Consider the following 26948-nt stretch of genomic DNA (forward strand, 5'->3'; position numbering starts at 1 on the left):
ATCAGTCCCTGTGCTTTTGCTACAGAGCCTCAGCAGTCCACTGTTCATGCTACTGGAGACTTTAATGAATAAATTAATGAATGAATTTATAATTTAGCATAACTGAACTTTTTTTTTATCTTTATTAATTTGTTAGTATTATTAACTTCTTATCTTTATTCATTTGTTACCTTTATTAACTTCTTATCTTTATTCATTTGTTACCTTTATTAACTTCTATCTTTATTCGTTACCTTTATTAATTTGTTAGCATTATTAACTTCTATCTTTATTCGTTATCTTTATTAATTTGTTAGCATTGTTAAATTGTTACCTTTATTAACTTGTCAACTTTATTAAATTGTTACTTTATCAATTTGTTAATTTATCTTTGTCCTCCTCATGTCCTTAAATAAATGAAAACTAAACAAAAGAGGTTTCTGTCAGTATGTACAGCAGCACAGCAGGTACAGGAAGAACTAACTTGTGTTTTTGTGTGTAGCCTCATTGCTTCGTGAATGTAGTAATAAACATTTTATTTAGAGCTGTTTATCACAGTATTTTAATGATCCTATTGAGTGCCCCCACAAAAATAGTTTTGAAATTGCAATTTTTAACACTCCAAACCAGGGTTATAATAGTTTTGGATTTTACATGATAGTTTAGTTTTAGTTAGTTTTTACTTTTTTTTCTCTAATTCAGTTAGTTTTAATTAGTTTTCAGAGTGGTTTTGCTCGTTTTTATTAGTTTTTATTTTTGGTTTTATGCTTAGTTTTAGTTAGTTTCAGTATTAGTTTTAGTATTTTCATACTTAATCAGGTACCCTTTAAAAATACCCTTTAAAGAAATAAATTCAGCAACCAACTGTTCACAGACAGCAGAACTACATGCTAAATGTGTGTAATATTAAGGACACACATGAACATCAACAGTGAGAAACAAAGAACAATATGAACTCCAAAACTCGATAAATTCTACAATAAACTCCCAATAAAGTTCAGCCTCAGTGCAGCAGATTAACAACAGCTACATGTGGTGTTTGACAAAAACAAACTCCTTGAAGGAGTCAAAGGTCAAATCCAGCTGCATCCTGATGTTCTCTCCACCTGATGCTGCTTCTGTTTTGGAGCTAGCTTGGTTAGATGCTCGCTGATTAGACTTGCAGGGTCTTTGCGGCCTCTGTAGCCTACGGAAGTGTCCGACCTCATGTCCGCATTTATGCATGTATAGCTGGATTGCGTGTGTTAATTACCTTGTGGTTGTGTGCTGGGGTTTTTTGGTCCTCGCTCATTGTGCTCAATTTTTAGGGTGCAAACATATTTGTCCCTGTTTTTTCACTTTCTTCATTCCTTCACGTCCATTCCCATAGTTTCAGCAGCTCCCTCCAGGAATTTGCTGACATTTGTGAGTCCTTATATTGATGCTTTGATTATTAGTCCTGATTGTTATTATCTGACTGATAAAGTAGCCGGAAACGCACAAGGACTAAACACAACGTTGTGGGCTGCGTTGACCCGACGAGTAGTCATGTTTCTCTGGAGGTGCAGGCCGGGTTGCCTTGTAGGATGAGAGCGGTTTCCGTCGCTGCCTTGTGTGCGCTTCTCAGGTCTACTTTGATGTTGGTGTTTTTTTTCCTGACTAAGAAGTGTTCCGTACATCATCCACAACATCATCCACAACAAGACACTCGCTGCTATCTGTGCTATCATAGTAAAAAAAAACAAAAAAACACCACATGGGACTCTCTGAGGAGCAGCGCGGTGTGCGCACGCACGCACATGCGCACCCATTTGCCCGACGGCGTTCCGAGCTTAAACTCGGAGAGAGGAAAAAAATGATTTCATATCAATCCACAAGACTTTTGAAAAAATAACAATATCTATAATTTCAGTTAGTTTTAGTTAGTTTTGTAAACTCACAATTCAGTTTTAGTTAGTTGTCGTTTCTTCCTTTTAATTTTAGTTTTTATTTATTTAAGTTAACGACAATGTTTTTTCATTTTCAGTTTTCGTTATTTCGTTCGTTTTCGTTAACTATAATAACCCTGCTCCAAACCTTAGTTAATTCTTTTTTCTTTTCAAACATATTCATCATATAACACGTGTTCTCTCAGTCTCCACTAGGTGTCAGGGAAAAGCTAGATTAAAAACACTCGAGTCTGTGGGGAGTCTTGGCTTCAGTCATCATTGGCACCCTGAGCAGTTCTCCATCCATTCATAATATTAACCAAAGCTGTATGTATTTACACTGGTGGATCAACCACAATGACTTCATTATTTACTGTTGATGAATTTTCCCAACACTGAGACAAGATTTAACTGCAAGGGACATTGTTTTCTTCACTTCTGGCAGTCTGAGGTGTCTTAACTGTCTGATCAGTTATTAAAAGTTTACTAAAGTGTGCATGCATGTGTTCCCATAACACATACGTGCATTCATTTCTACGCAAAAGACATCCACCTTTGTTTATCCATGTGATGGAAATGTTAAGATTCTGCCTTCTCTGTGTTAAGCTGACCTGGCTGAATGGAAGGCTCCACAGTATCATGTTTTGTCTTTATATAATCTTTTCATACAAGATATACTCGACTGTACAAACTGTCTTCATTTCAGATTTCCACAACATGAAGCCAGATGACGCACATCAATTAGTTAAACTGCAGGAATATCTTAAAGATATTAAGGCCTGGATGACCTCGAATTTCCTGCTTCTAAATTCAGATAAAACTGAAGTTCTTGTACTCGGCTCCACAAATCTTAGAAACATGGTGTCTAACCAGATACTTACTCTGGATGGCATTACTTTGGCCTCCAGTAACACTGTGAGAAATCTTGGAGTCATTTTTGACCAGGATATGTTCTTCAATGCACATATTAAACAAATATGCAGGACCGCTTTTTTGCATTTGCACAATATTTCTAAAATCAGAAACATCCTTTCTCAGAGTGATGCTGAAAAGCTAATTCATGCATTTATTACTTCTAGGCTGGACTATTGTAATTCATTATTATCAGGCTGTCCTAAAAGCTCCTTGAAAAGCCTTCAGCTGATCCAAAATGCTGCAGCTAGAGTCCTGACAGGGACTAGAAAGAGAGAGCAGATTTCTACCTTATTGGCTTCTCTTCATTGGCTCCCTGTTAAATCTAGAATAGAAGTTAAAATCCTTCTCCTCACATACAAGGTCTTGATTTTTTTTTCCCATTACCTTAAATCCTAAAAGATTTGTTTGGATTCAGGAGACAGACACCCTCTCTCTTTTTTAAGATTAGGCTTAAAACTTTCCTTTATGATAAAGCTTACAGTTAGGGCTGGATCAGGTGACCCTGAACTATCCCCTAGTTATGCTTCATAGGCCTGGGCTGCTGGGGGGGTTCCCACGATGCACTGATTATTTCTTTTCATTCACCTTTTTTTACTCTGTTTATACTCCATTCTGCATTTAATCATTCGTTATTATTAATCTCTGGCTCTCATCTTTTGTCCTGTCTCTCTCCCCTTAGCCAGAACCAGTTGGGGCAGATGACTGCCCCTCCCTGAGCCTGGAAGGGAGTTTTTCCTTCCCGCTGTCACAAAGTGCTTGTTGGATTTTCTCTGTATTATTGTAGGAATATAAAGCACCTTGAGGCAACTATTATGATTTGGTGCTTTATAACATTAAATTCAGTTGAAATGAACAGTTCAGATTCTGAGTCCAATCCTGTAACTGTCTCTTCATCCAGCATCTGTAGGACCATTTCAATTGTATACCTAGCAGCCCTGACACCTTGGATGAGGAAATGTCAAAGAAGGAGAATGTTTGAATGACAAGCAAACATTGGTCAGTATGTAGCTATATAACTGACTATAACTGCCTGCACACAACCCACAGCCACACACAGATACATAATCATACATAGAGTAATGTTACCTAACTATAATTTCACAAACTGTAGTATGAGTCAAAGGTTTGGACACTGGTACTGTATAAAATAGGCTAATTTGATGACAGATGATAAAAAACACTTTCACACAATAGTCAGGAATGCACACACATTTCTGATGTAAAAAAAAAAAAAAAAAAAAAAAACGAAAATAATACTTACATATATCAGTTCTGGCTGTGTAAAATAATCTTAAGGGGTGGCACTCCGTGTGGTCCACAAAATATATATTCTTGATAGTCACAGAATCAAAAGTTCCCATAAAAATCCAAAGGAAATGAATGCAGGTCATTGTTGACCCACCTGTGAAAGCTTGGGGTAATACAAAAACTAAAATCTTGCAAAATGCAGCAAAGAAAAGTAAAAAATTTAAATGGCATGATATCAATAACATGCTTTTTGAGGAATACCTGAAATATGAACTCAAAACAGTTTTTCACTACAAAGATACTGCAACCACACCGGGTCGTTTTTGACCCACTCGGGCATCTAAGGGTTAATAAAATTGAATTGACTTGACTTTAGCAAATGTCATAATCCTAAGTAACAGTAAAACATTTTAGCACTAAAATGTACTTCAAATATCTGAAGTTATTTTTAAAGTCAGCTAAATAATAAGTAACTAAAGCTTTAAAATAAATTAAATGTAACACAAAGTGCAATACTTACAAATAAAAGCATCATAACACCGAAATACTTAAAATACATTTAAGCTGAACTTAGTAGTTCAGTACGTTCACGTACTTTGATGAAGTGGCAATACACCATGCTCTCTTTAAATGGTGCTTTATCAGCTGGTTTCCCAGTCATGGATGAAGCATGGTCCTAGACTAAAAGGAAAAAGTCAATGAAGACCACAATAGGAAAAAGTATTTAGTCCAGGATTAGACATGATCCCTGTATGGGAAACTGGGCCTATAAATTTAAGAGTACCCCAGATCAGTGGGATTGGTGAGGGGCCACCAAGGTGGGTAACAATGTTTTCAATGGGGGCCGGTGCCACCTCATGCCCATCTGGACGCACCCCTGATTTGACTTGAACTCAAAAGCTATACTATCACCTGAGAGTTGATCTGCTGGCAGCTTTAATGATTATGTTCATTATCAATTATTTTTACCAGGTAGAGGGGCTAAAATGTTATATAAACGTTTCAACCCAAAAAAAAAAAAACAATTTGTGATGTAAAACACAGAAAAGCCACAATTCCTCACATCTAAGAGGCTGTATGGATAAATGCTTGGCATTGTTGCTTAAGAAAAATACAGTAATTGAAATAGTTACCACTTTCTGCTGATCTCTTTCTCTGTAACAGAATTAAACCCAGAGTGAAGGTGGTAAAACTCAGGGATGCACACATTTATCTAACAGAAACAAATTGTTTTATTCTCAAACAGTTTTCACATGATCAATAAAATACAGCACTATGTCAACATTTGGATCTGTGTGTGTGTGTGTGTTTGTGTGTCTGCCTCAGTAACATGTTCAATACACAGTGTCCCAAAGTTTTACTTCATAGAGTAAATACAAACAATGGAGACAATTAAAAAACAAACAAAAACAAGGCAGAAGTGTTGAATACATTCAGAACAGCAGGTAACAGTCTGTCCCAGTGTTCCAGCTGTGGTTTTTATAAAAGGAGTGTTGAGTGACTGATCACCATGCTGGACCAATCAAATTCACTTCTGGCTCCACCTGACCAATCAGATTGCCTGCCTCACAATACTGCCCCCATCCATTAGAGCTCATCCTACAACAAACAAACAAACAAACAAACAGGTCAGACTCGCCTGCAGCAGCTGCTCTGATTTGTGTTAGGAGTGAACAGCCACTCACCTTTGGCTTGTTGTGTAACCGTGGCAGCAGCTGTTGTAGTCGCTGTCTGACGGTGTCAGCAATCGTGTTAGCATCTCGGCTGTTGATGTGCTCCCCGCTCTGGTCATGCTTTCAAAACACACGCGCGCGCACACACACACACACACACACACACACACACACACACACACACACACACACACACACACACACACACACACACACACACACACATGGCTTTGCAATCTTTTCCACCAGGAAGTCCATTCATGACTGACTCCTTCACATCAAATCTGAAGGTTTGATTTTCTGCTTTCTTTTTCATACATGAAAATAAACTGAGCACCTTTGGGGTTTTTGGGGTTTTTGGGTTTTTTGACTGTTATCTAAACAAAACATTATAAGATGTCAGGTTGGTCGGCTGGAAATCATAATGGTTGTTTTTCACTGTTTTATGGTATTTTCTTATGGACAAAATGCTAGAAAAAGTCTGCAGTCATCAGTTGTTACTGATTAAGCGATTCACGGGCACAGAGTCAACATGAAACACAACTTTACACTAAAGAGCCAAAAACTGCAGTGATCGGCAGGTATCTATGTCAGTGTGTTGCACCCATACAGTTTTTGGAAGGAAATTGCTTAACAACTGGGTCACTTCTAGCTCCAAAAGAACAACATGGTTACGTCGCCTTCAGGCTTCAAAATAAGAAGAGGCTGCAGCCATCAGGCTTGAACCCAGAACGTTCTGCGTATACTCACCCTCTTTGTTCCCCGATATGGGTAAAATCTGACAGTTGGGTAGGCGGTGATTCCAGCTGAATGACAGGTCTGATAATGAGCCTGACAGTCAACTTTCCCCGCCCGGACCTCGCCTTTCAGCATCTGTCAATCACACACACAAAAACATCTGTAGGACTCTCAGCTAGTGAGAGAACCACACTTTTAAGAACCTCTCAATTTATGCTTTGTGTCGCAGCCTGTTGGAGGAGGTTGCTTTTTGTTTGCCTCATCTGTCACTGCAGGTGTATGCAGAGAAGAAAAGTTTTCTCACCCGAGCCAGGACCTCAAACTCCGGGGCAAAGTGTTGACAGGGTCCGCACCAGGGGGCATAAAAATCAAGCACCCAGTGATCTCGACCTGACAGAACCAGTGATCTGAAGGACTCTGGAGTAAGGTCCACCGAGGCTCTGGGTAAAAAACTGTACACACAAAAGATTAATTCAGTTATTACTGTATTCATAGGCCCTTTCACTGCTTCTTTAACTGCAGAAAGAAAAAGTACCAACAGAGAGAAACAAGACAGAAAGGTGACAACTTGCATCTCACCTCAGAGCCCATGCTCTCAGTGAATGAGAATCTCTGTGCCAACCATTATAACTCCTACAGAGACAGACAGATGAACAGGAAATCAATAATTAATAATCTACCTGAACAGAACGGTAAAAATCCAGACTAAGAGGCAGACCTAAGAATCTAAAACTAAAACAACATCTGAACATTCGAGCATTTGAAAGTATGCTACTTACGTATAGCGCTCTGGCTGCCGGGTGCTTCCAGGGTACAGGCGGATTTCTGGGTACGCTCTCACACTCTGGCTCTGACAGAACGACTGAAAGCGCTGACAATCAACTGAGCCGACCAGGATCTGACCTGACAGCAGCTGGGCGGTGAGAGAAAGAGAGACAGACTCAGGTCAGATACCTTCACTGCACGTTGTTTCAGTGAACCCACAACCTGTGATCAAAGCCTCTTGATGCACATGAAACAGTGCATCCTCAGGCTGCAAATCTATCAGAGATAGTAGGAACAGTAGGAACGGCCAAAGTGAGCTTCCAGTGGCACAGGATCACTGAGGTTTAATGACGATGTGACAGTAGAGGGAAGCAGCTGGATGACTTCTGAAGTTTATAGAGCTGTCCTTCCTGTGTTATTTCAGTTTCTGTGTATGGTCTGTATATGACACGTGTAATGTGAGCTATACCCGGGCCATGCGTCTCCACTCAGGCATCAGAGCCTGACAGGGACCACACCAGGGAGCGTAGAAATCTACTGCCCAGATCTGCCCTTCAGCTCGACCTGCGACAGAGAAATAATCCACTGTGTTAGCCCAGTCACACTTTTTCTCTCATAATTAGCCAAAATATAACTTTAATTATCCTCCCTTCCTCCTGGTTAATTTACACTAAAAGATGGGCATGGGTGGTTTTAATAAAACAGCAACTGCAACTATCAAGTTCCTTTATTGTCAGGACCAGTTTTACCTTTCACTTTCTCTGTGAAGCTAGAAGGATCCAGGGTCAGCACAGATGGATTAACCAGGTCCTGCAGAGACAGACAGGAGCCCTTTGTGAATGTCACTGTCTTTTAAATACTGTAGTGATGTCACAGTCTTAACGCCACAAAGGAAAACAGCAATACAAAAAAAAAAAAAAAAAAAAAAAAAACAGTCTGTGTTCATTCAAGTTTCTTTGTTGTAATAATAATGATAATGGTAACAATGTCTTAAATGCAAACTGTGTGCAGATAAAAATCCGTGAGCACAGAGGAGCTATTTCAAGTGTAATTGACATTCATAGACCTGTATGAACTCCAGGATGCCATCAGCTGAATGGTGTCCTTCATATTCATGCACAGAAGAACCATTAAAGATCACTGTGGTGGGATAAGCCTGAATATTATACTGAAACAAACAGAGAAAAGGAAATCACTAACTGGTTTCATTCTTAAGCTTAAAAATCAGTATTAAAGTCCACAGACGTGTGTGCTTACTCTAGAGCAGAGGTTGTGATGGACGGTACAGTCCAAGGTGCCAAACTTCATCTGCCCAGCTAGCTGGATTGAAGCTTTTCTCAGTTCAGGCAGTAAGGCTCGACATGGGGGGCACCACTGTAAGCAAGAGTCAAGTGTTTCTGTGGTTAATAACAGTACCTTTGAATCCTTATCCTCTGAGGTGCCTTTAAGACTTTAAGCCTGCCGGTGGTGCTCATCACTGTTCAGTAGTTTGACTTTTCACCAGAGTTTTTTACAGTCTCATTTCAGTTTTCACTAAGTAGTATAAACAAAAAGAAATTTTAAGTCCCATTTTCTAACTGATTTTGTTTTTTTGGCAATCTGGTTCAAATCAATCTGGATGATAAAACTTGATTAATTAACCACTGATCACACAAGGAGGTCCCAGTGTTTCAGGATCTTTCTTCCCTATAACAAGCTCACAATGATGCCTGCAACATGACTGATAGCTGCCTTCCAGTTAGTGACTGTTTGCGTTGTAGGTGTAACACCACCACCGGCCCTGAAGGTAAATAAGGACTCGTGACAGGCTGTGTCACCAGTGTCAGAAACATTTGGAGCAACCATCAGATTACTCTTGTGTTTGTGCTACTTTTGGTCCTTTAGCTCATGGCTCAGTCACACTGGAGTAAAGATAGGATGAATCCCTTCCTAATCCTTGCAATCAGGGAAAAAAAAACAAATAAAATTACATTATATTGAATTTTGTTCGCATTTGAAAAATGCACAAATAGTTGCAGCGACCAACTGGTCGCCCAGAGGTTGAGCGTTCAAGTTCCTCAACCTCTGAGTGAATCACAAGGTAAGAGCCCGGTGAGGCCACCTGGCTCCAACCATTCTCAGTCAGACTCAGACTGCCTGCAATCACTCTCAGACAGACTGCTGAAGGCTTACAAATCAAACAAATAAAAACTGTCCACTGCAGCCACTGTGCTTTTCATATATAATTTTTTTATGGTGCTTTTTTTGCCACTTGTTCTTCTGCCAAAGATCTGTGTAAACAGACACTAAAACTGGAGCATAAACCTGTATTAGATGCACCACCATTCTGCAGCTTGTCAGGAAATTCTGATTATAAGATTTAAAATGAGAAATGCTTGGGTCACACCATGAGTTTCATCACAAAAGACAAGTATGCTCACTATGGTTCATATTTGCTGATGTACATTTTAGATGCACATCTCCTTCAGATGAGGCGTGTGCAAGTTTTATAGTATGAATTGTTATTTAAGAAAAGTTGGATTCCCATTATGCAAATCTAAATATAGTTGATCCATGTAAATTTGTTGGTCTAATATAATTCAGTCCATCATATGTCCATCAGTGCTGCTCTTCACTTGCCTCAAAGCTGAGATGAGTTTAAAGCTGTACCCCACACACACACACACACACACACACACACACACACACACGCACACACACACACACACACACACACACACACACACACACACACACACACACACACACACACACACACACACTTTGGGTCGCTAGCTTTTAATTTCATTTTGGTAACAAGCCTTTTCCTGTCAATAGAAGAGTCCAACTATAATTGATAATCTGAACATGGGTAACTTCTGCCAATCAATGTGATAAAAAGACATTTCGTCTAAATGCCTGGAGTTTAAAGGGAATTCCACTAGACCCGAGGTTTTGTACTTGGACTGTACGTATGAGCACAATCATATAACTAAACAAACATGAATGCAACTCAATTTTTCAAATGCTGAAAAGCTGATAGCATAGTTCTGGAGAATAATTCATAGAATAAATAAGGATAGGACAAATGACAAACACTGATGGAAAAAACTAGTATGTATTATTAAAGAGACACAAAAAAAGAGGTCTGAGGTTTTATGAAATATGGGAAAAAACTGCTTCGTGCAGCGTGTCAATCAGAACAGTCGTTTGTTGCAGCTCGTGCAGGTTTTTTGGACTGTTTTTATGAGTATTTTTATGCCTTTTTATGAAAAGGAGGAACAGTTTGCTGCTCACTTCTTTGGGCATGGCTGAACTAAAATCAAAACAGTCAGTTGAGATCTGCCAACAGAAGACCCCCACAGTGTCATAATGTCCCGTGTACCATTATAACAACAGTGATGTCACCGTCTGTTCAGGTCGAGTATATGTAAAAAAGCAGGAGAGCATCTTTGTTGCAATTAAAGCAGTCGGATACACACCGGAGCGAAGAAGTCAACCAGCCACGGCTCCTTTCTGTCTGAAGGAAAGTTGTCCGGCCTCAGCGTGGTCACGAAAGCTCGAACGCTGTCCCTCGCAAAACCCACAATATTGTACAACACATCTTTACCTGCACAAAACACACGTGTTAGACAGATAAGCAATCCTTCTCTAAACTCATTTTGATCACTTAAGTTATGTTTTTTAAGCAACTTTGCCAAACTGGCCCCTCCAATAACAACATCAGCCCTTTTTTAAGCCTTCTATGCTAATAACTTTTATATGTATATCTGTTTCTCATTAAACAAATAAAATGCCAGTGAAGACCACGGGAGAAACGGGATTCCGGTCCAAATGTAGTACTGACCATGGTGGATCTCAAAGTCGTGGATTCCCAGTCCTTTAAAGACAGCCACGCAGGGCTTGTGAATGTAAAGAGACTGACACAGCTCTGAGTCTGCTATACAGTCTACTCTGCCAGCCTGGAAGGACAAACCATCAGTCAGACATACAGAGATGCAGACAGAGACATGCAGAGACGCAGACGGACAGATCGATACCTGTATGTGGTCATTTCGGAGGAAAGCTGGTAGCTTCTTGTACTCGTTGGAGGCGGAGTTTTTGCTTCCAAATGTAAAACTGATTAACCAGCGATGATGGGCCAATTTACTCTGGACATAACAGGTTACACTCCATCAGAACTACTTCATTTTGTACTTCTGTATTTACTGCACTGTATTGCTGTGTAATACAAGTATGTGTATTATGCATCCGTGCGTCGTGCATGTGTAGTTAGAATACCTGGAAACTGTCACTGGTGAGAAGTTCCAGATCAGGCAGATGGTTGATGACCTGATTATAAATTTCTTTACTGTCCAGAGTATTCAGCCACTGAAACACATGCACACGGAGTCAGTACTGCAGTACTACACACAGTATCAGCACAGACAGTAATGTGTTCTGTGGCTTACCAATATGCTGCCTTGTTTATCCAAAGCACTTCCGGGTGGGAATAAAGCAGTTGCTCCACTGGTCACCTGAAACACAACAGAAGGATTAAACACAAAAACTAGCCAAGCAGCTACTGAATGATACATTTTACTGCTGGGAATAATTAAATCAATTTTAATGCAGTTCAAAGCAGCACACAAAACATCGTCCTCCGCATCTCTGCAGATGATCCTTTCATTTATCTTGTATATAAACCCAACTACACAGAGACTAAGTATCTCACACAGAAGTACTGCGGCTACAGCACTGCTGCCCCTTACCTGGAAACTTGCACAGAGTTGTTCCTCTGTTGTGCAGTCCATCCATCCCACCTTAACGAGACCGTCCTACATTCAGACACAAACACTGAGCAGTTACAAACAGATCAAAGAGGCTCTGTGGCATTTATTACAACAAATACATCAACGCCACAGCCACCAAGAAACGTTTCATCAGAGAACTAAAAAGGTAAAGGTCAGACATTTAACATCGCACAATGCACACTGCAAATGAAATATAACTTCAACATTGTGGGCTACCCAATAAGTTTCAATCAAATTGCCAAGAAGACTAACTGTGATTGGTCTGTTGGTCACAGATTAAAAAAAACACAGTCACAGACAGACACTGTTCCCTGCAGCTGTTCCCTGCAGCTGTTCCCTGCAGCAATGACATGTTGAGATGGAAATCCAAACCGTGTCCTCATTTCAAAAGGTTAGAGGACAAATGCATGAAGGTGTCATGCAAACCCTCAGAGAAAACATTTTCACTCAGCTTCAAGAACATGTGAGCAGCCACATAGTAACACTGTTCACTCTGAGCTTAGATGCACAGTCTGGTTGATGAGGCACATTAACACTTGTAAAATTTAGCATTTAAAGGTTTGTTGTGTGTTTTTCTGTAACGCAGCAAAGTGTTAACACTACTTATGACGTACTTTCTCAGCACTGAAACTCAAGTCACTCTGTGATGACCCAAAAATACATATTTAAATGACCAACATCATGTACATCCAACAACTACGAGGGTAATTGCTTGGATTGCCATATACTGATCAACTAGGATCATCTTTTAGTGATGGGCCACCACACTATAATGGGCCCCGTCGTTCCATTTCCCAGAGAACAGTCGGAGTTTCTAAGCCCTGAAACACAGCTGCTGCATGTCTGTGATATCGCATCTCTGAAGCAGTCGTTCACACAGCTTCAACTCACAGCAGGACTGATTGAGAGGCAGAGCGTGAAGTCTGCGCTGAGACGTCTGTTTTGAAAACTGACCAGATTCTCTATGACGTTCCTGGGCCTAATTTCCTTCCCTCCTTCCCTGCTCTGTGCAGCTTGACATTATGTTCAATAAAAATATTTGACTGAAGTGACGCGGGGCAGAAAGCAGCTTCTGGGATGCTTCTGAAACTCACTGCAGAGTGTCTGGAGGAATTTAAGTGCCGTTTTGAGGGTGTGTGTTTGCAACACAGCTACAACAACTGTATTTCAGGGGAAAGGAGTCACGAGCCTAAGAGGCTGGAAACCACTACTGCATGCCCCTCCCTGCATTGATTTGCAAAATGCTCAAATGGCTCAAATCTTAAAAGTGAATTTATTAATCTAGGAGCCATAATTCAGTGCAGATGGCATGTCTCTGCTATAAACAGCTGTAATAATATTCCTGTCTCACCAACATTCCTGCCAGCTTCTGTCTCGTTCTTGGCTGCAAGCAATCTGAAAGAGAGAAAAACAGCGAGCATTATAAACAAACATGAGAACACCAGCTCACTCTGTGTCCACGTATCAGAGCGTGCGGTTATGTAGAGTGATTTATGACACATCTGCCTCTTTTCTTAAAGATGTGGCTGGACACACAACAGATACAGCTTTTACTGATGTGAGTGCTCACACACATTTGCATGCACAAAGCCTGGGTGTTTCAGTATGCACGCCTTACCTCCACTGTCAGAGCAGAAGGTGATCAGCCAGCCGAGCCCTGACGAGAACGCACTCTCTATCTCGCTAAACACGTTACCTAACATGAAAAAGCACAACCACGCCCACAGATCAGAACACACAGACTGATAGGAAACAGCCTGATAACCAGGCCGACCTGACCTCAGTTTTTACAACAAAAAAGAAAAGATATTATGTCTACACAAAGATCCTGACAAAATTAAAACTGACAGCAGCCACAAAAAGCCGCAGGAATCCAAATGTCCAATCAGGAGCTGATACAGTAGAATCAGAGAAATTAAAGATAAGAGAGGCAACTTCAAAATAAAATCACTGTTGGCAAGTATAGGATGATGATTAAACCCAAACAATATTAAAGCTTACAGCAGACTGACATGGTATTTAAGTGAGAATTTAGCCAAGATGCTTGCTAGCACAAAGCTAGCTAATCTACATCTGAAAGAAAAATATGAGCTGAGTGGGAGCAGGCTGTGCTTCACCTTGCCACAGCTGAGTGACAGATGTAGTGATGAACTGCATGGAGAAGCGAACCAGGTTGTCTCTATTACGCTCTCCATTAAACTTCTCTGGTCTCTACAGAAACACATAGAATTGCTGACAGTGAATGTTGACCAACATTTTGAACAAAGCTTTCAGCAGGAAATACTCAGACAGCTGATGTGTGAAATAGATTTTTAATAAGTCAGCGGTGAGCCGTGTCTTTGATGTTTCTTAAGCTCTGATTATAGTTTCCGTGTCCACGAGTCCCCTTTGGCCTGTAATGTGAGCACAAGTGTTTGTGCAGGTGAGTGTGTGTGTGTGTGTGTGTGTGTGTGTGTGTGTGTGTGTGTGTGTGTGTGTGTGTGTGTGTGTGTTGTGTGTGTGTGTGTGTGTGTGTGTGTTCTGCACGGGCTATGGTTTGTCTGTGTGAAAGAAAAGTACATTCACATACTAAAGAGAAGCTAATTACATTTTTCCTACACTGGGATGATCAAAAAGCAGCAAACAAACCTGTCCTGATCTGTATATATACAGACTGGGGTAGCTGTTGATGCCTTTCCTCCTGCAGAGATGGTTGTTGTCCCCACAGTTCACCGCTCCAATCCTGATCACGCCATCCATCTCCTTGGCAAACTCCCTCCACTGTGGCACGCAAAGGTACAAGAAAGCAGACACACAGATGTTTCGCTGTTTTGTTTTTTGAGCATTAACTCAGTCTCACTCTGTCTGACACTAAGTCTAACTCTATCACAGTGATTATTGTTATCAAGAAACTGTAACAAAAATCTAACAGAGACATAAGGAAAACCGCACTAAATAAAAAATCATAAGAGCTTTTTTTAGAGCTTTTATTTGTCACATACATATACATGCAGTGAAATTCATTCTCTGCATTTAACCCATCACACACATGGAGTATGTAGTACACACAGCACAGCATGGAGCAGGGTGCATTCGAGATGTGTGTTTAGTGTGTTTTTTGTGTCGTGTTACCGTTGGAGCCAGCTGGTGACAGTGGGAGCATCGTGGGAAATAGAAGTTGATGAACCAGATTTCTCCGGAGTTCACTGCTGCTTCTGAAGTACACACACAGACACACACGTCAGTCGCTACACGTTTACTACTCTGTTCTGTTCTGCTCTGCGCTGAGGGGCAAAGACTTAAAGGAGAAAGGTTTACAGCACAAATAAAAAAGTACAGCAGTTATTTACAAGTTAGATCATCTGGGATGTCAAACATACTGCTGTCTGGGTTGGTTTGTTTTGATTCATCACAGAGGCAATTATTCAGAATGTACTAAAACTTTTTTTAAATACTAGAAGAAAAAAAAAAACACACTGGAGGTGTTTGTTTGTTTGAGGTTATTATTATATCTGTTGTTCATCCAGCAACCTTGAGATCAAATGAGGTGATGTTCACGTTTTCTGACAGGAAAACATCAAACGCACTACAGAGGATGAAGGTTTTCTCATTTGTACACTTAAAGCAAAAACAGAATATGTTTTATATCTTACCAAAGTCTCCACTGTCCAGCGTGATGATCTCCAAATCATCATCATAGATACCTGGACAGAAAGAAAGACTCAGATACTGAACAGCTCGCAGCAGAGCCAACCAGAGGTTTTCAAACGAAACTTTTTATTGTATTATTTATAATATTTTCACAGAATTATTTCAATACAAACAATTGTATATCCCAGTGGTTACTTACCAAAGTCATATCTGTAGTAATTCCAGCTCTCGTAGCGTCCTCCCTGCTGCTCGTCCAGCCCTTTTTCTCCATACTTATCATATTTCTTTCTCAGGTCTTCATCCTTCAGAACTTCATAGGCCCGATTGACCTCCAGGAACTTGTCGTGGGCTGAGGGGTCACCCTAAAATAGTTTATGAGCACCAGTTTTGTCAGGGACTTTTTAGGGATGCAACCATGTTTGAGAGAATTGCTGTTGTTTTCTACATTCCTGGATTGTGGTTTCTCTGGGTAACTCACAGGGTTTTTGTCAGGGTGCATGGTCAGCGCCAGCTGCTTAAAGGCACGTCGTATCTCTCTTGTCGTCGCCTCCCTGCTGACTCCTAGCAAGTCATAGTAGTCTCGGCCCTCTGCCCTAACTGCCACCAGCAGGACGGTGAGGAGCAGAAATAGCAGCGTAAGCCAGATGGAATGAGGCTGCCGGACCCTGAGGGCAACCCTGTGCGCCATCAGGAACGCTCCCTCAATAAGCAGAGACAACTAAAGGAACTGGGGCAGAAAGGCACAAAGATCAGTCCTAGCTAAATAGTCCACCCAACCCTGTAGCCATTACCATCCCCCTGCCATACTACTGTCACAGCAAGAGAGGCAAACAACTTATTTCTGGAGCAAGAAAAAAGAAATAAGAGTCACTGCTGGAGAGCATCGTTTGCATATGTGTCACATTTGGATTGGCTTAAAGGATGGTAGAATCTGCCCTCAGGCTTTGGAAATACTCGCAGTCTGCAGCTAAAAGAGAGAGAGCAGCATTTTTCACGCCCTTATCTTTTGCATTACTGTTTCCTGAACCTTCAACTATTACTGCCAACAGAAATTTTGATAACTGCAGATTTTTTCACTGATTTCAGGACCACAGAAGGAGCAACACCTATAGCAGTTTTCCTCACCAAAGATGCATAGCACAAAATATTTAATAAGCTTACACAAATAACAGACACAAATTTAAATGAAAGCTGTCTCTGCTCCCACACAGCTGCCTTTTATTAAATGGTAACTACATTTAATAGAAGGCAGCTTTCAAATTAAAAGCCCATATTATTCTATTCCTCAGTGAACGGGTCGAGAAGCAGAAGCAGAGCATCCCTGCGTATTTGTGAATTGTTTACAAGATTATGGGAGAAATTCCAGAACATTCTGGGGAAAAAAGCCCAGTAGGAAACATTAATACGGTACAAGAAAACCAGCAACCCCTACCCCAAAATAAAAACACTGTTAACACGCCTGCGGTTGTTGCCACTGCCGGATATCCACGCAGTAAAAAACAAATAATCAGATATTGGGTTTTCCAGTTTTTCTATCAGCAGGACCCCTGAAATAAGCTAAGCTAACAGTCAGACAGCATCAACTATTCCCGTTACAACTTGATCAGCTAACTAGCTCGTTAGCTTCGCAGCGACGTGGACCTGTTTGTTGTCGTGTTGGTGAAGCGAAAGTCTACATCCATATAATATTTACCAGACTTTTAACATCATTAACGCGTCAGCTTTCTTACCTTTAAAGACCCCCAACTTCCAAAAGTCTGGAGATGAAGATCCGCATCAGCGTCCGGCTCAGACCGGATCAAGCTGCACGCAACGGCGCACGCTGCTTCCGCTCCCGGCGCTTCACAATAAAGGTCGTGTAGCTAACCGAGACACACTGAGTCACACAAACACAACGCAAACACAAACACAAACAAAACGCTCTGCCTGTTCAGAAAACCGCCCGCTGAAGTGATTTCATTTGAGTACGCCGTTAATTGAGGCCTCTTCCACCCGCTGACTGGATTTCTAATTTTATTTCAATAGCGCCACCTGCCGCGACTGCTGTGATTGTCTTCAGTAACTTGACGAACATTTAGAAGGACCGGCAACATACTGATGACGTTCGCGCTAAAGGTTGGTTCAATCATCGCCGGATGTTAAGAAACGTGAGCAATCCAAACGCTTCCAAAACTTTTCCATGGAATTCCGGTATACGGTGTTGAGAAAATATTGCTGAAATGAACATCGTTATGAATAGTTAAAATAAAGTAATCAAAGGGGAAAAATAAAATATCAGTGAAAAAAATGTAATAAGTTATTAGGAAATTATGTAATTTGAAGCCAGCTGGCTGCACCTTCTAACGTTTCACAACATATTTGTTAATAGTGTTTTCTAGTAATTTATGTGGTCATATGATCTGTATACAACATACGAGATTGTTCTTTTTTCCTACTTTTCCTGCTTTTTTCAGGCTGTGTTTGCTAAGAAATTTAAGTTAAAGTGCAACATTTTACTCATCCAGTCAGTGCATCTCCTGCAGAGATTCTTAATGTGATTGTGATGTTTATTTAAAATAAAATTAAAAAGCTCTTTTAAGTTAAACGTATCAAGTGTTTAGCCATAACCTAGGTTATGTTCATTCCCCTTCATGTCCTTCTTAACCACATCCACAAATCTTCTCTGTGGTCTTCTTCCTTTCTTCATGCCTGGCAGTTCCATCTTCAGCATCTTTTGTCCTGTATATCCACCACCCCTCCTCTTCATATTTCCAGACCATCTCAGCCTCGCCTCTCTAACGTTATCTCCAAACTGCTCAGCCTGAGCTGTCCCTCCGACAGGGACATCTTGTCCATCCTGGTCACTCCCAACAAATATTTGAGCACCTTCACTTCAGCCTCCTGTCTTTAAGCCAGTGCCACATCTCCAAACCGTACATCACGACAGGACTCATTACCATCTTATAAACCTTCCTTTTCACTCTTACTGCTACTACTGCACTCTCTTCTTCACCTCTCTACATGACTATTACTCAAAAACGCTGAATTTAAAGCTACCCACAGGATAGGAGAAAGCATCATATTGCCTTTTGCTGAGTTTAATGCAGTTTTATTCAGGAAAAACACAGATGTTGGTCATTGGCCGGTGTGGAGGATAGCAAAAAAAAAAATGCACATTTCTGTTAAATTATAGTTATATTTCTGTTTAAAGATTTTTTTCATTAATTGAAATGTTTTTGTTAAGCCCCCAAAACAGATTGAAGAATTATTTTAAAAAATAAGTCTTGCATGCATGTTAGAAGAAACATTAACTGTAAGAGCAAAAAGGCCCCCAGTTATTTTCCCGTGCCGCCTCCTCGCTCTTTGCGCGTCTCGCTTGTTCAGGAGAGAAACAGAAATGAACGACGTTACACAGGCCCAGTGAACGCATCTTCACACTGACGTTTTCTAAATCCGCCGGAAGTGAGCTGTAGCGCTTCGAGTTTAGCACCAGCGTTTCGCCCAGGAGGTCTGAGTTCCAGAAACAGTCCGCAGCGGACTGAAAGGGCCGATTTTAAAGCGCTCGGCTTTAACTGTTTGCATTCTCAAACACAGCACTCGGGTTTAGGCGCGTTTCTTGTTCATTAACAATCAATAATAGTTACAAATAGGTTAGCTCTGCTAGCCGGTTAGCCGGCTGTCAGCCCTATCCCCAGCGTCACTTCCTACTTTTGAAAATCGCGGCCAGAAAGGAAAGAAGCAGAGATGGAGTTACAAGGTAAAGAAACTTTATGGAGTCTTAATCTGGTGCTTTCTGTTTCATGAGCATTTACGGGTTATGTTAGCTGGAGCAGTGGTGGCTGTTTTATTGCTGCTGGCTCTCTGGCCTAAAAAGGCCCCCGTGTTAACCACAGGTGGTTATATAAATGTCTTTTATTATTTTACATTTTTGTAAACGGTGGTGTGCTAAGACAGGATACTACAAGCGAATAGGTTAAAAATATGCACGCAGCTTCCCAAATTCATCAGGTAAACTGAGACCGTTCTTTTTCCAATAGTAAAGATTCCTGCACATAAAAATTTATTCCATTAAATATGCACTAATTTGCGTTAATCTGCAAATGTAGTGCCGTATAATGAACACCTGAAGTTGTATTTGGGACATTTCTTCCCATTAGTCAGAGATGTTATGGAAGCGAAATAGCCCAACATCTCAGTTTGACCTTTAACCCTGTGATTTCTCCTCACGTTGTCACCAGCTGTATTTATAAACATGGTGAACATTCATTATTTTTTTTTATGTCTGATTTTTGTAACAACAGTGGTGAAAAAATAAAAAGCAAAATCTGCTGTAAGTTTTTATAATGAGCAGATTTGGTTGATTTTTCTCTCTGTCACTGTAAACTGAATATTTCTGGGTTTGTTACTGCTAGAAGTTTGAAGATGTCACCTTGACCTCTGAGAAGTTAATATGCACACTTTCCCGCATTTTTATTTTTTATTATCTGTGGTTTTTTTGGCTTCACCAGAATACTAATAACAGACTATTTAACTCCTGTTGAAATTAGTTATTTGTTTTGTCCTTTCTGGCTGGTTACCATTTGGATTTGTGATTTGCGAGTGGAAATGGTGCCTAAGTCTTGCTAAATGCCAGGATCTTGTCACTAAATGGGCCAGTCTCACATGTCCGCCCAGCTAACAATGACAAAAATGTATTATGCTACTTGTATTTAATGAGGGAAACATGTATAACTGAATTTTATCACATAATGAAATCTGAGGATGTCAGCTCTGAGGCTGTTTTGGACCGCCTGTCATGAAACTTTTCCTGTCTCTCAGTGGGTTCAGAGCCGATGACCCTGGGCTCTCCGACCTCTCCTAAGCCAACCTCTGGGGCTCAGTTTCTGCCCGGTTTCCTGATGGGTGACCTGCCAGCTCCAGCTAGCCCACAGCCCCGCCCCTTCAGCCTGGCCTCACCAATTGCCGATAGCACAAGCACACATCGAGGTCAGTGGAAAGAGAGACCCGTCTGATTGTTGTTTAAAGCTTATACTGTAGATGTATTAGTACCTTGTGATCATCCTAAACTTGTTTTATATCTGAGGAGGAGGTGGAAGAGGTTCCGCCTTGCAGCCTGTTGTCCCCACACCCAAAGACAAGAGTGGAGCCCCACCTGTTCGCAGTATCCATGATGACCTGGTTACTGTAGCAACACCTCTCACTGCACACAGACAGGTCAGTAAACATGCAAGTTAAAGTGAAATTTTTTTTAAACTACTTAGTTTCACATTGAAGTTGTCACTTTCTTTTATTGCAGCCAGAACAGAGTAGAGAATGCAGTGCTGGAGGGTTTTTGGAGAGAGAGACAGAATTAAGAAATGCAAACAGGCTAAGGCCCAGCCATCAGACTCGCCAATGAGCCACTCCTCCAGGCCAGACACAGTCACCCTGTGTCTGGTGAAAACATGTAGGCCATTCTTCATAGGGGTCTTTTGAATCACATTTAGTCAGGCCTCTAAGCCGGGACCAGTTTGCCATGGGACAAGACAGCGTAGCTCCTGGGATCTTTCAGGAACACCAACACCTCTACCACAATAAGGTCATGGAGGGCTTATTAATAACATTTCACAGTAGCTTAATTTCTGCACATCGTATGTGGTCATTATGATACTCATATGCTCTCAGATGTGGCTTCAGGAACAGATGTAGATCGGTAGATGAATGGCACATGATTGGTTCCTGAACAAGTGGTAATGTGCGTGATGAAAGTAAACACAAAGCAGGCAATGACACAAACCAAGAAATAAACTGCGGCGACGCTCGTTATAGGCCATGACATTATTAACAGATTCAAGTGTGCAGGATGTTTTTGTTTGATGAAATCAGAAGTTCATGATAACATGTGAGAAACGCATTTTGAAAACATGTTCCTCCATCTGATTACGTCTCTCTGCAGTCCTTCCCGGTCATGCAGTCTCCTGTGGCAGCACGTCAGGCCTCCACTCCAGGAACAGGTACACACTGATACTCATGACCTCTCTGTTAGTAGTGACTTTACGACAAGTGCTAACACTAACACTGTTGTTTTTTAAAAAAAGAAAAATAAATACATAAAAACCGAGCTGTTGACGACAGAAGTCATTGTAGCTGGTGAAGTGAGGGATTAGTTGGCTAAGTCAATGAACAAACATTGACGGCACAAGAAATACTAGGTTGGTTAGACTAATTATTACCATCACCTGTAACACTGGTTCTCTGCTGGGTTATGCACTGAGATATCCATACCCAGAGCTGCCCAAAAGCTCATGTCTCCCTGCACTAATGCACTTAATGGATGTTGTCTATGGGTAAGGTGGAATGTCTGGCAGTATTTTTACCCAGAAAATTAATGGTTAGGCATATTACATAATCATGTTCTGTTTTCTGCAAGGAAAGAAGAGTGCTGGTGGTGGCACTGCTGAGAAAATGTTATTCTTTTCTTACGTTTTGATTAGTTGATTAGCCTGGATTTAAATTCCAGTTCATCACTTATGTTGATATCTTAGCCACAGTGACACTAGGGAAGACAGTGGTTGGAGACCGTGGCACAACCCAAATTATTGTGACCATGTGCAATGAACCTGTGATCTTCTTATCTTTGAAATTGTTGCTTCAAAGACTGTGACCACGCAGTCATTTGCTGTCTTCAGAGTGACTTTGATGCATCAAGACAGCAAAGACTGTCTGCCATCAGTTTGCCCAGTCGGCTATACTTTATATAGGAATATAATCAAAATGCAACCAGTTGAGTTGAGTCCCCTGTTGCAAACAGATGTGTAGCAGACGAGTTGCACTCATCAGCGCAGACTGACTCAGACTGATTGCAGGTTGTTGGCAATCTGCTTGAGAGTGATTGGAGTCAGTCCAAATTAGAACATGACTGTTCGGAGACAGGTTGCCTCCCATTAGGTGATCAGTGCAGTCATCGTTTGATTGAACATGGTTGCCGCAACTTCCTACAATCAGTCTCCAACAGCAAAAAAGATTCAGTGCAACAGGCAACGTTTTATAGGTCACTAGAAGGTTGCTGTCCTATTTTCACCCTAGTGACTACTGGCACATCAGTGCACACAGCTTCATCTGTGCCAGCAGGGTCGTCTTTATCAACAGGTCTCAACCAAAATACTTTGCTCAAAATGGGCCTTCAGGGGGGGTTAACTGGGTAACATCTGTGTCTTGCAGGTATGCAGCAGATGTGCCTGTCTCCAGCTCAGGTGGACCCATTCTACACTCAGGGAGAGTCTTTGTCATCTGACGACCAGCTGGACCAGACCTGGGTCACAGTGTTTGGGTATTTGTGCTCATGCTTGGTCACACTTCTGTCTTACTGAATGCAGTTTAAATGCACTCGATATACATTAACAGCATTTCTGTGTGTTTTAGTTTCCCTCCGGCCTCAGCTTCCTACATCCTGCTGCAGTTCGCTCAGTACGGAAACATCCTCAAACACACGGTGAGACACACAGCATCACACTGATGTCATTTTCACACTGTAGAACTGTCAGATGATTCTGCAGCGGCATGGAAAAGTTTGGTCACATTTCTGTGGATATCTAAACAAGTAAAAGATGAGCTGCTTTCAAAAGGTAAAAACAAATACTGAAATGGAGTCAAGGAGATCATAGTGAAAATAAAGAATGGTCTAAAATCCCATGAAGAGTGCCTATTGTTACATAATATAATCAGCTGCTTCTCCAGTCAGTTTGTCATCCCATGGATGGACTCCAAAGCCACCATCCTGAATTGTAGTTCGTGAGCGTACTTCTTTGTTCTGTTCTGTAGCATTGAACTTTTTGTAGCAGCACAGCAGAACCTGCTGCAGGTTCTGTTTAGTGTCCCTCTGGGTCCCAGCAGATCTGCAGAGCAGAACAAGGACTACCAGCACTAGCTGCAGTCCATGACAGTGGAGTTGAAGGCTATATGACTGCAGGGCAAAATATATAGGAGAGGCAGCTGAGCAGCACAGGCCCTAACTAGTACCTATCCATTCCTGCCCTAAACAACATGAGTTGGTAATTGAGCCAAAAACGTCTGTTTCAATTGCCTTGTTGAGCAACCCTATAAGCGGTTTTCTTAGTCTTCTTGACATCACCTTAACCACTGCAGTTCCTGTTGGCTGCTTTTTGTAATTATGTTACAGTCTAAGGAAGTGTTTCTCAGAGGCACTTTATTGTCTTGCAGCTTCCTCTTGGTTAATGAACACCAGTTACTTCAGTTTTCAGAATTGTAGGCAGCTGCTTAGAGGAGCCCATGGGTGCTGATGTAGTGGTGGAACATGTTTTGTGGCCTTTCCTAATGATGGCTGTGAACAAGCAGTAACACACTTATTGAAGTCTGGCATTTTAGCAAAATTTGTCTCAAATCTCGTGGGGTTCACAGACGGGTACAGGACACTTCCTTGTTTCCCTTAAGTTGTGTGACACTATAGTGTCACACAACTTAAGGGCATCTTGTTTCTAGTGACATCAATAAGATGCTGTGGACGTCCCAGAATGTGAACAAGCAGTGACGTCTGTGGTGTGTCTGTGCTGTGTTGCCATGTTTGGGTCGTGCTGAGAATCACAGCGAGGGCCATCTGTCCTTGACATCATTGTTTGCCTTCCTGTGTTAACAGCTGGGTGTGAGTGAGTGCTCTCCTGTCCTGTTGGTCACTGTCTGAGACGCACTGCAAATCTTTGAGAAGCTGGATTCACTCACTAGTTCAGTGCTTCTCAAATAGTGGGGCGCACCCCGCTACCAGGGAGGGGCACGTTTGACCCCGTGGAACATGCTTTTTTTTTTCTTTTTTTTTTTGCTGCACTAGAATTAAGTTTAATTGCACATCCACAACAGTACGTGGCAGTGGTGCTCTCATTGTGAGAGTGTGTGGAGTAAATAATAGCTCTATGATGTACGTTTTTTTTGCCTACTCACAGCGTAGAGCAGGTTTTCTTCTTCCTGGGGGGGCATAACAGAAAATAATTGAGAAGCACGGCACTAGTTTCAACATCTGGGTTCAAACCAAGACACCCACCTGCATAATATTAAGTCTTTACTGCTCCTTAAAGGGATTTGCAGAAATCTGCCTTTTTCTGAAAAACCATTAATGCTGTGACCACGTTCATCCTTTTATAGCCTCATTGCATCACCTTCTAATAGAATAGAATAGAATGCCTTTATTGTCATTATACAGGATGTACAATGAGATTGGAGGGCCACTCCTGTTCAGTGCCATGTAACAGAAAATCAAACTCTCTAAAATAAAAATATTATAATCTAGTATGATCAATATAATCAAGAGATATACAGAAATAAACAATGTGTAAAATATACAAAAAATAGAATGTATAAAAATATATACATACATTGGTGCATCTGTACATTGTAAGAAAAGTAAATATGTGTATACATATAATAATGAAGATGATGAATATTGCACTTGGTGAATGAATATTGCACTAGTGAATGAATACTGGATATTACACAATATAGGAATGTCAGATATTGTTCAGTATGAATAATATAATATTGCACAGTTACAGTGGGTGAGTGTGTGAGTTCAGGGTGGTGATTGCTCTGGCGAAGAAACTGTTCCTGAGTCTGTTTGTTCTGGCTTTGATGCACCTGTAGCGCCTGCCAGAGGGCAGCAGGTCAAACAGGTCAAAGCCAGGGTGTGAGCTGTCCTTGATGATGTTCCTGGCTCTGCTGATGCAGCGGGAGGTGTAGATGTCCATCAGGGAGGGGAGAGGGCAGCCAACGATTCTTTGTGCTGTCTTGACTACCCTCTGAAGCCTGACCCTGTCTGCCTCAGTGCAGCTGCCGTACCATACTGTGATACAGTACGTCAGCAGGCTCTCAATGGGTGAGCGGTAGAAGGTCAGCAGCAGGTTTGAGTCCAAGTTGTTCTTCCTGAGGGTCCTCAGGAAGAGAAGTCGCTGCTGAGCCTTCTTGATAACAGCTGTGATGTTATCTGACCAAGAGAAATCAGCAGAGATGAGGACACCAAGAAACCTGAAGGTGTGGACCCTCTCCACATGCTCGCCGTTGATGTAGAGGGGAGCTGGGTCAGTCCTGTGCTTCCTGAAGTCGATGATGATCTCTTTGGTTTTCATGGTGTTCAGTACCAGGTTGTTCTCTGAACACCAGGCTGTCAACTTCAAGACCTCCTCTCTGTAAGCTGCCTCATCTCCCTTCGAGATGAGTCCGACCACTGTGGTGTCGTCAGCAAATTTGACGATGAGGTTGTTATTGTGGGCCGGGCTGCAGTCATGGGTGTAGAGGCAGTACAGGAGGGGGCTCAGCACACAGCCCTGTGGGGAGCCAGTGCTCAGTGTGCTATGCTACTTCCAGCAGGTTTAATGCAGCACAGGGTTCAGAAATGATGTGAGGCACACATGACTACATTTATTGACAGTATAAAAGAGAGTTGTTGCCACCATGACATCGCCTGTTAGTTTGTGAAGTCCCATTTTTAGTGTTGCATAGTGTTTGTGATAAATATGCCAGGAGAGTGGAGAGTTGCAGCCCAGCCAAAGACAGGAGCTCAAAGTGTGTTGATGTGAACTAATTAGACGTATGTATGATGTGTTGACAGATGGCGTCTCCTGGGAACTGGATGCACCTTCAGTATCAGTCCAGACTTCAGGCCAGGAAAGCTCTGTCTAAAGACGGAAAGGTGTTCGGTGACTCCATCATGGTGGGAGTCAAACCCTGCATAGACAAGGTTCGATACCTGTTCTTACCTGCTGGTGTCTGATCTTCTCTCTGAGGTCTGATTGGTTGAAGCAGTGAGGTTGTTTACTTATCTCTGTCTCTCTCTGTCTCAGAGCGTGATGGACAGCAGTGAGGCTGTCTCTACTCCCGTCTCCTCTTCCTTCTCCTCCTCCGTCCTCCCTTCCACCCCTCGCTCCGCTATCAGGCCACTCAGCACCACCTACAGGAACTCAGGCAGTGACTACCAGGTGACCTTTTAACCAAGGGTTTAGTCTGGTCAACTTTAAAAATTGTATTCATATTTGTCTCCGACTATAAATACACGTGTCTCTGTCTTTAGGTGGTAGCAGATAGACAGACGCCCAGGAAGGATGACAGCTTTGTTTCCAAGGCGATGGAGTACATGTTTGGGTGGTGACACAGCACAACACACCACGAGATGTCTGCAGCTTCAGAAGAGAGAGGACAGTTGATGGGCAGAGAGATAAACTGAGTCACTACACTCTGTCTGTGTGTGTGTGTGTGTGTGTGTGTGTGTGTGTGTGTGCGTGTGTGCGTGTGTGCGTGTGTGTGCTAAAATGCAGGATGTTTTTGTTGCTCTCTTCTTTTATAGTCACTGTTTTTTAATCTTT

The 26948-nt window shown here is 41.7% G+C and overlaps 2 protein-coding genes across 2 annotated transcripts; one reads left to right on the plus strand and one right to left on the minus strand.

The window, feature by feature from the left end:
* Positions 1–5297: 5297 nt before the first annotated feature.
* dnajc10 (DnaJ (Hsp40) homolog, subfamily C, member 10) lies at positions 5298–17465 on the minus strand. Its single transcript, XM_030758947.1, has 25 exons — positions 17358–17465; positions 16106–16354; positions 15827–15989; positions 15630–15680; positions 15109–15191; positions 14626–14757; positions 14115–14208; positions 13616–13693; positions 13349–13392; positions 11956–12021; positions 11656–11721; positions 11486–11575; positions 11245–11355; positions 11052–11166; positions 10687–10814; positions 8483–8599; positions 8292–8393; positions 7975–8035; positions 7695–7789; positions 7240–7373; positions 7040–7093; positions 6765–6912; positions 6473–6595; positions 5735–5842; positions 5298–5648 (listed from the first exon to the last, which is right to left on the minus strand). The coding sequence occupies exons 2-25, from the start codon at positions 16313–16315 to the stop codon at positions 5637–5639; spliced, it is 2385 nt and encodes a 794-aa protein (XP_030614807.1). The 5' UTR covers positions 16316–16354; positions 17358–17465; the 3' UTR covers positions 5298–5636.
* A 1607-nt stretch (positions 17466–19072) lies between these two features.
* Positions 19073–26948, plus strand: nup35 (nucleoporin 35). Its single transcript, XM_030758948.1, has 9 exons — positions 19073–19363; positions 20425–20592; positions 20693–20820; positions 21542–21599; positions 22807–22915; positions 23008–23077; positions 26198–26326; positions 26430–26564; positions 26657–26948. Exons 1-9 carry the CDS (start codon positions 19351–19353, stop codon positions 26732–26734), a joined length of 888 nt encoding a protein of 295 aa, XP_030614808.1. The 5' UTR covers positions 19073–19350; the 3' UTR covers positions 26735–26948.

Source organism: Archocentrus centrarchus, chromosome 21 (genome assembly GCF_007364275.1).
Source record: "Archocentrus centrarchus isolate MPI-CPG fArcCen1 chromosome 21, fArcCen1, whole genome shotgun sequence".
Lineage (NCBI taxonomy): Eukaryota > Metazoa > Chordata > Actinopteri > Cichliformes > Cichlidae > Archocentrus > Archocentrus centrarchus.